The sequence below is a fragment of the Podarcis cretensis genome (assembly GCF_951804945.1).
Source record: "Podarcis cretensis genome assembly, chromosome: 9".
In the NCBI taxonomy this organism is placed as follows: Eukaryota; Metazoa; Chordata; class Lepidosauria; order Squamata; family Lacertidae; genus Podarcis; species Podarcis cretensis.
The window spans coordinates 79,452,736-79,468,296 of NC_137178.1; the positions used below are offsets into that span (position 1 = coordinate 79,452,736).

A 15,561-nucleotide genomic window follows, 5' to 3' on the forward strand; every position below is an offset into this window, starting at 1 on the left:
AATACTTTACTGCTATGTAAATGGTTCTCCCATTCCAAGTGTCAACCTGATGGTATTTGACCCCCATCATTCATATATCCAACTATATGACTTTCCATTCCTCCCTTTCCCTCGGAGGTGGTACAGTGGTACCTTGGGTTACATACGCTTCAGGTTACAGACTTCGCTAACCCAGAAATAGTACCTCGGGTTAAGAACTTTACTTCAGGGTGAGAACAGAAATCGCATGGCAGTGGGAGGCCCCATTAGCTAAAGTGTTACCTCAAGTTAAGAACAGTTTCAGGTTAAGAACGGACCTCCGGAACGAGTTAAGTACGTAACCCGAGGTACCACTGTATAGTAAGGTAAAGGACCCCTGAATGGTTAAGTTCAGTCAAATTTGACTATGGGCTGGGGCGCTCATCTCTGCTTTCAGGTCGAGGGAGCCAGCGTTTGTCCACAGCAGCTGTTCCAGGTCATGTGGCCAGCAGGACTAAACCGCTTCTGGCGCACAGAATACCATGCCGAGTGCCAGAGCGCAGGGAAACACCATTTACCTTCACACCTATTTATCTACTCGTGCTGGTATGCTTTCGAACTGCTAGGAGTAAGTAACTCGAGTAAGTAACTGCTTTCCTACATTTATATGTAGGCAGCATTTGTATTTGGCACCCCTTCTGGACCTTAAAAACAAAGAGTGCTAAAAACAAAGACTGCTAAAAACCAGTCAAACAGCTCTTCCTCTAGTTCTACTCCCAGGCCGTTAGGAGCATGCAGATGCACTGATGGCTCTGCTACCATCTTGGAGACGCTAGGGGATTGAACCTGTGACCTCCCAGGCATCTCCTTTATCACTGCATTATATCCGCTCATACTTGACTAATACAGCTGTGTTAAAGAAGGGGAAGGTGGTAACTATTTACTACATGCCATTAAGTTTGGGGACTTGTTTTTAGAACAGATCCTCTTGCCCATCTGCAAGCGCTCACATTTGAAATATCTGCAGGGTCCATTTCTCTTTCAATCTTATTTTTTTCTGTTTGACTCCCTCCATCGCTCCTGGAATCAGTAGAGATTATTTCTTCCACCTGAAGACTTTTTGAAGTGTGTTCAGCCTCTAAGAGAACCACAGGCACTTCAGAAGATGGAAGTAGAGAACTACCTGGCAAACTGTTGCTCTTCTCAGAGATCTTGATGTCCTCAAGGACACGGGCTGCGAACTAATATGCAAGATAGACAGAAATCGATACTGAGCTTCCAAACTCAACCGCACATTTGACCAAGAGCAAATTCTGCTTAAGGGATTTTGTCATTTCAACTCTGTGTAAGAGTTCATTGCTTAGCATAGCTTGAAATACTTTACACACTTGTAATAATTAAAATCAAGGTTTTTGGTTTTTTTACAAATACAGTCATACCTCATGTTGCGAACGCTGTTGGTTGCGTCTTTTCAGGTTGCATCCTATGGTGACCCAGAAGTACCGGAAAGGGTTACTTCTAGTTTCGCCGCTCACGCATGCACGGACGCGCAAAACGACGTCACACGCATACGCAGAAGCGGCGAATCATGACCTGCACAGACATGGGTTGCGTTCCATTCAGGTTGTGAATGGGCTCCAGAACAGATCCTGTTCGCAACCAGAGGTACCACTGTGCTGAATTTTCTAAAAGCTGTTGGGGATGGTGATCTTTCAAGAAACATTATGTCAGAGAAGAGTTAGAGTTAGAAGTTTCCAGTTTCCCAGAGGGAGAAAGCTTTCCCCAAGGGGGGAGAAGAGCAGTGAATCTAATAGAAGAGACCAAGAGGAACAACAGGGAGGGACCGGCTGTTCCCAGGAAAGGCAAGGGTTCAGTTCAGAAGCAGAACTCAGAAGGTATCTGAAATAAGTGACTCTGAAGAATAATAGTTAAAGATAAGAACCGTTTATAAGATTGTTTCTTAATACGCAATAAAAAGTTATAAAAGAACAAGAAGCGTTTGTGTGGTGATCTGAAGAGGACAACGACCAGTCCTAACACATTAGTTTATTAATCTCCAGCATTAATTTTCTTTTTATAGCAAGTACCTAATGCTTAATAATTTTACTTGCAACAGTTAGCTCCCAACATTCTTTTGAAAAGAGTTCCCCTCAGCTGCATGTACCTGAGTCCTTTCAGCAAGGGGTTGCTCAGACAGACAGCAAGCATCTTTGGGGGCAGGCTCTACAGTTTTAGATAGACTCTCTTCATTTAGCAAGGCCTTCTGCTTATTCTCTGGTGGTTGAAGAGCGACATTTTCTTTGTCGCTGTCATCCTTGAAGCGTGATAACTCTGTACATGAAGTTGGTTTTGTGGCCAAAGTAGAAGACTTGGATCTCACAGGTCTTCCACGATGGACTGTTTCCCATCCTTCAGCATCCCTCCGCTCTACATGGCACCATTAAAAAGCAAAGCAAGAAATCAAAAGCAAGATTGAGTACAAATATCTGAGCACACAGAAATCAGGAGGGACGAGCAGGTTAGTCTATGTCATGGAATCAGAATTGTGGGGGTTTTAGGGACCCCCAAGGTCATCTAGCCCAACCCCAGGCAATGCAGGAATCTTAACTAAAGCATCCAGGACAGATGGCCATCCAAACTCTGTTTAAAAACCTTCATGGGAGGAGAGTCCACAACCTCCTGAGTCTTTATGCCTAAATCAGTTCTGTTCCACTTCCTCACAATTCCAAAAAAAATAAAATAAAAACTGCAGAAAACCCATATTTCGATTTTTCTAAAACACATATATTATAAGTATATGTGTTATAAGTATAAGATATATTATATCTTAGCTTATAATATGCATTTTGATATTTTTGATCTGAAAATTGCATTGCAAAATTCAAAGAATAGCTATGGCTAAGTAAATAGTCCTGTGGCCTTTTACTGTTACTGTTATGGTTTGTTACTGTGCTGTGCTTTTTTGTGTTTTTATATTATAAACCACCCTGTAATCCTCAGATAAAGGTAAGTATAGAATATTTATAGTATATAAATAAAATAAAAATATGTTCCAATCTGTGCATTAGTCCGGGGGGGGGGGGCGTTGATTAGGTCCACTCATATTGAAATTCACAAAGAACTAATTCCTCAAATATTCCTGTCAGGAGGATGTTTTCTGGCAAAGGGATGTGCATATCAAATACCTTAACTAGTTGACTTTCCTGCTATGATTCTGCAAATGGAGCCACACAGCACTTACATTTGCATAGGCGCTATGAATTTTAAAAAGCAACAGAGAGAGGCCTGTGGCATCTTAAAGACTAAAAGAACTTTTACAGGGTAAGTTTGCATGGATTAGAGCCAACTGTGTCCGATATGTAAGAAGGGCCTCAGCTAAGTGGCAGAGGACGCCCTGAGCTCAGTCCCCGGCACCAGGCAGCACAGCTGGGCAAGATCTTTCCACGCTAGAGACACTGGAGATCTGCTTCCAGAGTGGTGCATTCCAGCTGCTGCTGAACGAAAACTCCCTGACCCTTGGCCATTCTGGCTGGAGCTGACAGGAGTCCAGCAGCACGTGGGGGGCACCACGTTGGCTACCCTGAGGTAGACCGGCTTGGGCTGGATTTGGCCCATGGTCTAACTTAATAGGAGGCAACGTGTGATTCTGAGCACTGCACATTAAAGGGGGGAAATGATTTAGCAATTCTAAATGCACCAACAGAAGCTGGCTTAAATTAAATTTAAAAGAAAACAATGCTGGAGTGTAAAGTAACATGGGTTTTACTCTACTCAGATTACAAACAAATCTTTATCTCCAGGGGAATTTTACTCTTTAGGAGGAGCATGGTTTGTGTGACCTGCCTGGGGTGGAGGGGGCTTTAAAGAGTATAAAGCACTATTTGAAAAGAAATGCTGTTTAAAAACTGGAACTCATCCATTAGGCAAGGATACTGCCAACACAAACATTAGAAAGTTATAAAATATAAAAACAATAAAAGAAAAATGGTCACAGGAGGCAAATTCGAATCAAAATTTAGTACCTAAAGAAAGCAAGATGTTAATTATGAATATTTGTTAATGCTACTTTTATATCTAAAAGGTTTTAAAGAAGCATTTCAATAAGAAATGAGAAGGATCTATAAAGAATAGCTATTCAGGCAGAATAACAAATCACACACAGGAAACAAAAGATTGTCATCCCGATTTGCAAGCAAAGGCTATTATAACATATAGAGTCTGAGTTATATAATCATTACTGTACACTAAGTTTTCTCAAGGCTCCTCATGTCCACAAAAAGATGCGAAGTCAAGTCAAAAAGCACTGAGAAGAAATATTATCTGTAGCAAGCTGCTCAAACATGGGGGCAGATGGGAAGGGCAAAGTGGAAAAGATTCGCCTTAAGGAAAAATTAAGAGACGTAGTAAAGAGCAGTCACCAAACTGAGGGGATAAAGGAACTGCCTTTAATGACAACCCCAAGCCCTGACTTCCCACCCTCTTTTTAACCAAATCATGTCCAGGGTAGCCTTCTAAAAACAGAGGCTATCAGGAAAGATGGAACCAGGGCCCCTCTGGACTCTATCCTGATGAAGATGGAGCTGCGTCATGGTCCAGGCTCCGCTTCAGAGAGAGGGACGGAACACCAAGAAGACAGAGAGGAGTAGGCTGTTGAACCACCACGAGGCACAGTCCGTAAAGCGACAGAGAAAGAGGAGACCCAAGGGACAGTGAGGCAGAAGGTCTGCTTCCCTCCTCCAATTCCACCCCAGAGGGGCCTCCCTCCACTGCCAAGCCAAGCACAGTTGTCACTGGAGCAAACAATCACGCCCCCTCAAGGAAGGCAGATCCATCTTGATCCAGGGCTACGTACACTTGCATTATTGTACTTCAAGTAAAGCCAATGGCCCATCTAGTCTAGCATCCTGTTATCACAGTGGCTAAACAGATGGATGAGAGAAACCAGCATGCAGGGCCCGCCAACAGCAGCCTGGAACATAGCTATCATTTCAAGTTTACAATGCAGTTTTCAGATTAAAAAAAAAAAATTAACGGACTTCAATGTCTGTACACTAATGTGCAAAGCATGGGAAATAAACAAGATGAGCTTGAGCTCTTGGTACAGCAAACTAAATATGACATAATAGACATCACTGAAACCTGGTGGGATAAGTCCCACAATTGGAATGTAATAATGGAGGGATACAATCTATTTCAGAGAAACAGACCAGACAAGAAAGGAGGAGGAGTGGCGTTATATGTCAGGAATGTGTATACCTGTGAAGAGATCCAAGATTTAGAACCTCAAAGCCAAAGTGAGAGCATTTGGGTCAAAATTAAGGGAGAGAAGAATAACAGGGACCTCATTGTGGGAGTTTACTATAGATCCCCAAGCCAAACGGAGGACATAGATGATGCCTTCCTGGAACAGATGGCCAAGCATGCAAAAGGAAGGGAGATAGTAGTTATGGGGGACTTCAATTACCCGGATATTTGTTGGATGTCAAACTCAGCCAAGAGCATAAGGTCAAACAGATTCCTCACTGGCCTTGCAGACAACTTCATTGTCCAGAAAGTGGGAGAAGCAACAAGAGGAACAGCCATTTTAGATCTGGTCCTAACCAATGTTGATGACCTGGTTAGTGGGGTAGAAGTGGAAGGATCATTAAGCGCGAGTGATCATGCTCTTCTGAAGTGTACTATACAGCGGAAAGGAGCAGCCAAGCATACTAGGACTCAATCTCTTGACTTTAAGAAAGCCGACTTCATAAAACTTAGGGAAGTGCTGGGTGAGATCCCATGGACAGTAATACTAAAAGGAAAGGGAGTTCATGATGGCTGGGAGTTTGTTAAGAGGGAGATAGTAAAAGCACAACTTCAGGCAATACCAATGAGACGGAAACATGGAAGGTGTCTAAAGAAGCCAGGGTGGCTATCTAAAGAACTTTTAACTGAGTTTAGATTAAAAAAGGATGTGTACAAAAAATGCAAAAGGGGGGAAACCACCAAAGAGGAATTCAAACAAATAGCCAGCACGTGTAGACACAAAGTCAGAAAAGCTAAAGCACAGAATGAACTCAGGCTTGCCAGAGAGGTTAAAAGCAACAAAAAAGGCTTTTATGGGTATGTTCGTAGCAAAAGGAAGAACAAAGAAACAGTGGGGTCACTCAGAGGAGAAGATGGTGAAATGCAAACAGGGGACACAGAAAGGGCTGAACTCCTCAATGCCTTCTTTGCCTCAGTCTTCTCCGATAAAGAAAACAATGCCCGACCTGAAGAATTTGGAGCAAATGATTCAGCAGAGGAAACACAGCCCAGAATAACTAAGGAGATAGTACAAGAATACTTGGCTACTTTAGATGTATTCAAGTCTCCAGGGCCAGATGAACTGCATCCAAGAGTATTAAAAGAACTGGCAGATGTGATCTCAGAACCACTGGCAGTCATCTTTGAGAATTCCTGGAGAACAGGCGAAGTCCTGGCAGACTGGAGGAGGGCAAATGTTGTCCCTATTTTCAAAAAGGGGAAAAGAGAGGACCCAAATAATTACCGCCCAGTCAGTCTGAAGATTCTGATCTACCAGGGAAGATTCTGGAGCAGATCATTAAGCAAACAGTCTGTGAGCACCTAGAAAGGAATGCTGTGATCACCAATAGTCAGCATGGATTTCTGAAAAATAAGTCATGTCAGACTAACCTGATCTCGTTTTTTGACAGAATTACAAGCCTGGTAGATGAAGGGAACGCAGTGGATGTAGCCTACCTTGATTTCAGCAAGGCATTTGACAAGGTAGAAGCTGGTAAAATGCGGTCTTGACTATGCTACCACTCAGTGGATTTGTAACTGGCTGGCTGACCGAACCCAAAGGGTGCTCATCAATGGTTCTTCTTCATCCTGGAGAAGAGTGACTAGTGGGGTGCCACAGGGTTCTGTCTTGGGCCTGGTCTTATTCAACATCTTTATCAACGACTTGGGTGATGGACTCAAGGGCATCCTGATCAAATTTGCAGATGACACCAAACTGGGAGGGGTGGCTAACACCCCGAAGGACAGGATCAGACTTCAAAACGACCTTGACAGATTAGAGAACTGGGCCAAAACAAACAAGATGAATTTTAACAGGGAGAAATGTAAAGTATTGCACTTGGGCAAAAAAAATGAGAGGCACAAATACAAGATGGGTGACACCTGGCTTGAGAGCAGTACATGTGAAAAGGATCTAGGAGTCTTGGTTGACCACAAACTTGACATGAGCCAACAGTGTGACGCGGCAGCTAAAAAAGCCAATGCAATTCTGGGCTGCATCAATAGGAGTATAGCATCTAGATCAAGGGAAGTAATAGTGCCACTGTATTCTGTTCTGGTCAGACATCACCTGGAGTACTGTGTCCAGTTCTGGGCACCACAGTTCAAGAAGGACACTGACAAACTGGAACGTGTCCAGAGGAGGGCAACCAAAATGGTCAAAGGCCTGGAAACGATGCCTTATGAGGAACGGCTAAGGGAGCTGGGCATGTTTAGCCTGGAGAAGAGGAGGTTAAGGGGTGATATGATAGCCATGTTCAAATATATAAAAGGATGTCACATAGAGGAGGGAGAAAGGTTGTTTTCTGCTGCTCCAGAGAAGCGGACACGGAGCAATGGTTCCAAACTACAAGAAAGAAGATTCCACCTAAACATTAGGAAGAACTTCCTGACAGTAAGAGCTGTTCGACAGTGGAATTTGCTGCCAAGGAGTGTGGTGGAGTCTCCTTCTTTGGAGGTCTTTAAGCAGAGGCTTGACAACCATATGTCAGGAGTGCTCTGATGGTGTTTCCTGCTTGGCAGGGGGTTGGACTTGATGGCCCTTGTGGTCTCTTCCAACTCCATGACTCTATGATTCTATGACCCCAGTGCCCTCCAGGCATTGTTGGATTGCAACACCCATCATCTGCCGTTAGCATGGTCAATGGTCAGGGCAGTTCACAACATCTGGAGGGCAGCATAAATAGGAAATATGCCTTTTAAAAATGGTGTTTTACATTACATGACTTAACAGGGTGTGCAGTTGGTGCCCTTAATACCAGACACACACTTTGAGGTTGGATGGGAGTGTCCATACTAAGACCACAAACTGAAACTAGAAAGGAGAAGGTTTTTGTTTTAGTTAAGTGTGGGGCACTTTATGGGCAAGCCCACATTGAGTATCACAATCTGGATTGTGTTACATGCCCAGTTTTGTCAATGAATAATTCATTGGGGTATTCTGACAATTCTCTAGTCACATCTGAGCTTCCCACTCTCGGCTTCTTCTTGTATTACACTGAAGTGACAAACCATCTGTTATTGTAAGCCCCCACCACCCCACCTCCCAAAGCCACTTAGGCGTTATGCCTCCAACATCACTGCATCTGGAAGAACTGTCCTGCAACCCTATTAACAAGACTAGTGAGAAAAGGCCCCCTTTGCACTATGGTAAGCTGTCGGTTCCTGATATTAAAACATCTCTTTCAAAGAGATCTGTCAAACTGAATGTTGTCCTCTACCATTAGGTAGCTCACACTCATTGAACTATTTTACTAGAACAAAGATAGCCAGCATGGTGCTCACCAGATATTGTGGACTCACTCTCCACAGCCCTGACTACTGGTGGGGCTGAGGACGGGTGGAGTTTAACATCTGGAGGATACAACATTGGCTACCCTGATCTAAAGGACCTGTTTCAAGGCTACAAAGAATCACAACCTTACCAGCAGCCAGCAAATGTCACTGGTAATTGCAAAAGGGAAACAGACTCATTTCCTGCACTTCAGTCCACTCTAACAGGAGTTGGAGGTAGAACAAATAGCTTTCAACCAACTTGACCACCTAGGGCAAGTGCTCTCTCACTACCTTAGTAGAGTTCTTTGAGTGTCAACAAGCATCAGACAGAGGTTTCCTTGGACTTTCAAAAGTCTTTCTACAAAGATTCCCGAGTAAGCTTAGGAGTCCAGGAATAGAGAGGAATAAGAGGACAAGTCCTATTATGGATAGGGAACAGGTCCACACAAGGGCAGGACCCCTAATTCAATAAGAGTTAAATACACAGGTTCTCAAAATGAGTTGGCTCCAAACAGTCTATATCTCAGTGAATTCTATATTGCTCCTAAATCCTAAACTGCTGCCTTCTGTTCATGTGAGGGTTTTCTGAGGTCCAGCGTGACTCCTGTGCCCTGCTTCCTGATTAATGAAGTCCCTCCTCAGAGAGGAGTGTGAGCTAAGGAATGAGCTGCCTGGATGCATGTGCAAACACTACCCCATGGCTTCTGATCCCAGCCAATAGGTTGTGATGTTCAAATCTCAAAACTCATGTTCTAGCTTGTTGTTATTATTTATTGTTTATAAGCTGCTTTGTGATTCATTTGAATGAAAAGCGGCATAGAAATATAATGAATAAATCACTCAATCAATATTTGGTTCACTGTTGTTAAAATTTAAGTAGTACTTTTAAGATTACTTAAATGAATGACTTTTTTAAATGAATGGTGCTAGGTTTTTATTTTTTATACAATAGCACCCAGAGAACCACGTTTTCCACCCTGTATGTAGAGTGTTCATATTAATATCAATAGAATTACTACTGAGTAGATAATGAATTATTAGATCACTAATAGAACACAAATAAGGAATTAACCTGTTATGGAACTCCAGGCTCTCAGTACAAAATCCAGAGAAACTTTTAAAGCAAGAGAAACTACAGCTAGATAGGATTCCACCTGTACTCAAACAACATGTTATCCATTATCTCTTTTAAACTTGTGTCTCTACAGGCACATGGTCTACCTATCGGCTTTTTCTTGAAAATATTAGCCAAACGCTGCTCTTGTGGGGTCACTTGTCTAAACTTGTGAAACTCAACACTTTTTGGGTTGTTTTTTTAATAGTGGTCCCTGATGCCCATGATGATGTATGAAGTGTCTATGAGGATTTTAAAACAAAGGGGGAACAAATCCAGTACTTTTTAATTATGTAAGAAAAAAACCCTTAATCCTCTTCAAATTCTTTACATTTAGGTTAGTAGTCAGCAATGAAAAGAGCAAGGAAGCTTGTGGCACCTTAAAAACGAACAGATTTATTGGGGCACAAAATTGCACGCACCAGCGTTCAGGACACAATAAATCTGTGAGTCTTTTAAGACTCTTACAGCAAAAACAAACTAACAAGCCTACCCCTCTGAAATAGTCAGATGGATTACTAAGCTGTATCTTTTTAACTTGTCCAAACAAAAGAAATACTTAGTTTTTAATGGATAAACATAAACAGTAACTCTTGGCACAAACACTGAGCAATGCAGCTCCAATTGTTGCTTCTTACAGGGCCAGCCTTGTATTTTCTTGTACCTGTGCCTGAGAAATTACTATTTCCATTTTTGTATTTGGACAGTGTCTAGTTTATGTATGATCTTTGTCTGCACTGCCCAATTAACCCAGTTTTTCCAGTGACTGAAATTGTTTTTGGAAAAAATGAAACAAAATTGATAAATACAAACTAAACTACCGTATTTTTCGCCCTATAGGATGCACCGGCCCATAGGACGCACTTATTTTTTTTGGGGGGGGGGTATAAAGAAAAAAAAATTATTTCCCCCCCCCCCGAGCCCCAAAGAGCAAAGAAGCCATGACAGCGAGCGGGATGGATCCCGCTCGCTGTCCTGGCTTCGTTTTTAGCCCCGGGGCTGGGGGTCCGGGAGCGAATGCGAGGTTGCGCAATCTCGCCATCGCTCTCGGAGCTTGCGGAGCTGGGGGTGGGGGAAGCCCAAGCTTCCCCCTTCCCCAGCCCCCAGAACGGGTCCGGGAGCGATGGCGAGGTTGTGCAACCTCGCCATCGCTTCTGGAGCTTGCTTGCGGGGCTGGGGGCGGGGGAAGCCCGAGCTTCCCCCGACCCCAGCCCCCAGAACAGGCTGTTGTTCGCAAGCTTTGCGCGCCCGGGGGGCAAAGCACGGGGCGTCCCCCGGAGGGCGCCCCGTGCTTCGGGCTGCAGGCTGCCGCCCGCAAGCCTTACGAGCCCGCGGGAACTCCCCCAGGCGCGCAAGGCTTGCGGATAGCTTCCTGGAGCCTGGAGAGCGAGAGGTGTCGGTGTGCACTGATGCCTCTCGCTCTCCAGGCTTCAGCGAAAGCCTGCATTCGCCCCATAGGACGCACACACATTTTCCCTTCATTTTTGAAGGGGAAAAAGTGCATCCTATAGGGCGAAAAATACGGTAATAATAAAAATCATCAGTACTAAACCAGTCTTCACCAATCTATGATTTCATGTTGGGGCTAATGAGAGCTGAAGTGCAAAACACCTGGAAAACATCAGGGTGGGGGAAGGCTGGACTTAAATAACATACAAACGGCCTAAAGCCATTATGGAGCAGCATAAAATCAATATGAAAATAGCACTTAACAGCACTTGTTAGCATGAGTTTCTAAAGCTGTCATTTCTCCAAGTTTGTCAGCTTCCACAGTATCTCTAGAACAGGGGTTCCCAAAATGTGGTGCGAGGACTGTCATGCTCAAATTAAATATTCATAGTTTTTTAATTGTAATTTTAATGCTTCTTTAATGTATTACTATTTGAATTCTATGAAATATATATATTTTCTCATTTATATATATTACAACTATTATTCAACCACAATTTTAACATTTCCAACTTCAAAATGCTAATACAATGAAAGAAATAAAAGCAGCAATAAAAATACAATTAAGAATCATAGAGAATCTAGCACAGTGCATTGCAATTGTTATGTCTGGCAGGAAAATCATTAAATGGTCCACAAGACTATCTGCAACTATCAAGTGGTTCATGAGGGTGAAAAGTTTGGAGACCACTGCTCTAGAAGTTAAATACCTAAGAAGTCGCATCTTGCTATGGATGCATCTTTGCCTCAAGTGCACAGGCCTATAGATGTATGCACATGACCATAAGGTACGTTACTCATCAGGTCACTTATAGACACTTGCCATTTCTCCGTGAAGTTTTCTGCACTGGTGTTGGTATGCATTTTTGTGCTGCTGCCATCTCTGAACTGGTAACCGTTGCTATATGGTTTGCTTTCACTTTGTCTGCCCAACTTACTCCCACTGGAGCCAGACGATTAGAAGTCACTGCTGCAGATGGTGTCCTAAGCAAAGAAAAAAGTCACACATCTAGCATTTTCATTAAGGACAGATTGATACCTTCCATGTATTCTTCGTCTCTCACTTTTTCAGTTCCTCATGGTTTCTATTGGCTCAACCTAATCATTAATTATCCAAAGCACAAAAATTAACTGTGATTGCACTACTCAACACCACTAATTTAAAACCTGAACATATAAAGATGCATTCACATGACTATTCTACCCAAATAGGTTGATTTTATCAAAGTGGGATCCACACAGAACCATATAGAATACGTTTGTGGGAAATGGCCTAGAAACATGGCAAAACAAAATGTTGAGCTTTGACAATAGTATGTATGCTAACTTTCACTTGTGTTGCCTCTTTCCATGAACTACTTTTCCATCTAGTTCTCCACAGCAAAATGACAGAAAAGAGAGGCAAACTTCCTCTATTTCTTACACTGGAGCAAATTTCAAATTTGGAACTTGCATCCTCAAAGGCTCTAGCATGAGTTTAGGTGTGCATGAAGACAGTGATATTTATTTTTAATTTTAATCATTCCCTCTCATAGCAAACACATATGGTGAATGCTGAGAGAATGCTCAGAGGAACTGTAAGGTTTGCAGAGCAACAACAACTACAACAACAATCATTCCATAATGGGGGGGGCGGGGGGGGGGACAAACAGCCCAACAATGATTGGAACATAGTAGCTAAGCAGGAAGAGAAAAATAGAAAACTGATGCAAGTTAAGTTTAGTAATAAAAGCTACAGTGAGAAATCTATGCCAATGAACAGATCTTGTCAAAACATCTCTGTTTTCACTCTTGAAATAGGAAAGTATTTCAGTTTCCATACCCAAAGTTCAGACTTCTTCGAGCGTTTGATGTTACACTTATTCTGTCAGTTGATGGGCTTGGAATTACATGGCGTCCTGGAGACATCTTCTTTACTTCCCATGCTAGTGAAGTCGGCCTGCAAGTTCAACAGGGAATACTAAGTAAAAACTAGGCACTGGTATTCCTACTTGTTTGCAGTTAAAGCCACAATGTTGGATGCTGTAAAAGTGCACAGTGCAAGGCCTGCAGACTGAATCTAGTGGTCTCCATGGAAGTGCTCCTTGGTGCATGAGTTTATCCCTGATAATTGCCACATATGGAGAGTTCAGGGGTGGGCTAGATGAGCCTCGTGGTCCCATTATGATTCGGTCTGTCTAATCCACACTCTTGCTTAGAGCAGTAAAAGCCAGATGCTTGTGGGAAAGCCCGTCGTGAGTGTTGGGGAAGGCCGCTCCCTCCACCGGGCCTAGGGTGCGGGGCCCACACTCACCACCCCCACAGCTTTAAGAGGCTCCAGCGAGGCCTCAGGACACTGGTGCTGCTGCAGCAAATGTCGAAAATGTTTTTACATATTTTAAAATGTTTTAAAAGCATTTTTATTTTGTTGCACCACTGTGAACAATGGTTTTTATTTATGTATTTTTATTTTATTTTATTTTTGTTTGGGGTCGGATAAATGTTGAGTGGGGTGGGGATTAGTTTTATTTTAGTATAATTGTTTTTGGCTTTGTTTTGCTTTTACTATTTTGTTAGGCCATTGTAAAGTTTGTATTTTGCTTTTTAAGGGGAAAGGGTCAGGGCTGCCTGGGAGTGGGCCTCAGCCAACAGAATGGCTGGGGCAGGTTCCACAGGGGCAGAAGAACCAGGACACCCGATCTCAGTGGTCACGGGCAGCAGGAGGAGCTATACTAATACCAGACCATTTAGTCGTTGTCTGAGGACTATCCCTACCTCCAGGTCTGGTCCTGACCAGAAGGATACTGGAATCAGCAGGGGAAACCCACATGACCTGAAAGTGTTGCTGTGCAATGCCAGGTCAATGATGAATAAAACCACTGCCATCCACAACCTGATTGTGGATGGAGGATTTGACCTGGCATATGTGACAGAGACTTGGTTGGATTAAGCAGATGGGCCTGTCCTTGCTGCTGCTTGTCCACCAGGCTTCTCTTACACACGTCAACCCAGGTCATGTGGGTGGGGAGGGGGGGGTTGCAGTGACTTTTAGGAAGTCATTAGCTTGCACCAGGTGTCCTATTGGGAAGACCCAGTTCTCTGAGTGCATGTTCTGGAAGTTGGGCAATAGGGGCAGTACAGGATTCCTTTTGGTGTACCAAACTCCCCGCTGCACCAAGGATTCCCTGCCTGAGCTGCTTCAGGTCTTGGTGGATGTTCTCCTGGAGATACCTAGCTTGGTTGTCCTAGGGGATTTTAACATCCATGCCAACACACCCTTACAAGGGGCTGCTTGGGACTTCGTGGAAAGCATGGCCTCAATGGGGCTGTCCCTGAATAAGTTTGGCCCAACTCATAGCCGCGGACATGCCTTAGACCTGGTGTTCACCTCTATGGATGTTGGTGATCTGACACTAAGTAAAAGCGAAACAAAAGAAGTGCCATGGTCAGATCACTTCCTGGTGCAACTGGACTTCTCCGCGACCCTTCCCCTCTGCAGGGAGGGGGGACCGATTTGGATGGTCCGCCCCCGCCACTTAATGGATCCAAATGGTTTCCAGGGAGTGGTAGGGGATGTTTTATCCCAAGTTGATGGCCTTTTAGCTGATTCCCTGGTGACCCGCTGGAATACGGAGTTAACCAGGGCTATTGACTGTCTGGCTCCGAAGCGCCCTCTCCAATTGCATGAAGCCCGGACAGCCCTGTGGTTTTCCCCGGAGCTGAGGGGGATGAAACAATCGTTGACACGGCTAGAGCGCTGGTGGCGGAAACTCACTCTGAATCAACACGGGTTAGAGCTCAAAGTCGAGCCTACCAAGTGGCAATGGCAACAGCGAAGAGGACTTTCTTCGCCACCTCCATTGCATCTGCAGAAAACAGCAGTAGGAGACTCTTTCAGGTGGTTCGTAATCTATCAGAACCACCTTCGTCATCAGGGCCGGGTAGGGACCCCAAGATCTCCTGCAATGCTTTTGCAAAGTTTTTTGCAGATAAAGTCGCTCAGATTCAGAAGGAGGTAGACTCTACCGTGGGAGCAGGGCCAGGGCGGGAGAGTGCTAGAGTATTGTCTAGTCATGTTATATGGGATCAATTTCAATCTGTTACCTCCGAGGATGTGGACAGGCTGCTTGGACGAGTGAAACCAACCACCTGTCTTCTTGATCCTTGTCCATTCTGGCTAATAAAAGCAAGCAGGGAAGGGCAGGGCGATGGGCTCTGTGGGGTGGTGAATGCCTCCCTCTGTGAGGGAACATTCCCAGATCCGCTGAAAGAGGCGGTCATTAAACCGCTTCTTAAAAAAACATCTTTAGACCTGGCCATTATGGCCATCTATCGCCCAGTCTCAAATCTTCCATTCTTGGGCAAGGTGATTGAGTGGGTGGTTGCTGAACAACTCCAAGCACGCCTGGAGGATGTGGACCATTTTTATCTCTTCCAGGCCTCACCATGGGACTGAAACTGCCTTGGTCACGCTGGTCGATGATCTCGGGCGGGCTAGGGAC

The 15,561-nt window shown here is 44.1% G+C and overlaps 1 protein-coding gene across 7 annotated transcripts in view; it reads right to left on the reverse strand.

Moving 5' to 3' along the window:
- Nucleotides 1-15,561, reverse strand: part of SCAPER (S-phase cyclin A associated protein in the ER) — a 209,785-nt gene that overhangs the window by 156,944 nt on the left and 37,280 nt on the right. For all 7 annotated transcript variants that reach the window (XM_079991504.1, XM_079991500.1, XM_079991499.1 and 4 more), the window contains 4 exons: nucleotides 12,903-13,019; nucleotides 11,904-12,064; nucleotides 2,123-2,385; nucleotides 969-1,199 (listed from right to left, as the gene is read on the reverse strand). In XM_079991504.1, coding sequence (XP_079847630.1) covers nucleotides 969-1,199; nucleotides 2,123-2,385; nucleotides 11,904-12,064; nucleotides 12,903-13,019 — 772 coding nt within the window. The remainder of the gene's footprint in view (nucleotides 1-968; nucleotides 1,200-2,122; nucleotides 2,386-11,903; nucleotides 12,065-12,902; nucleotides 13,020-15,561) is intronic.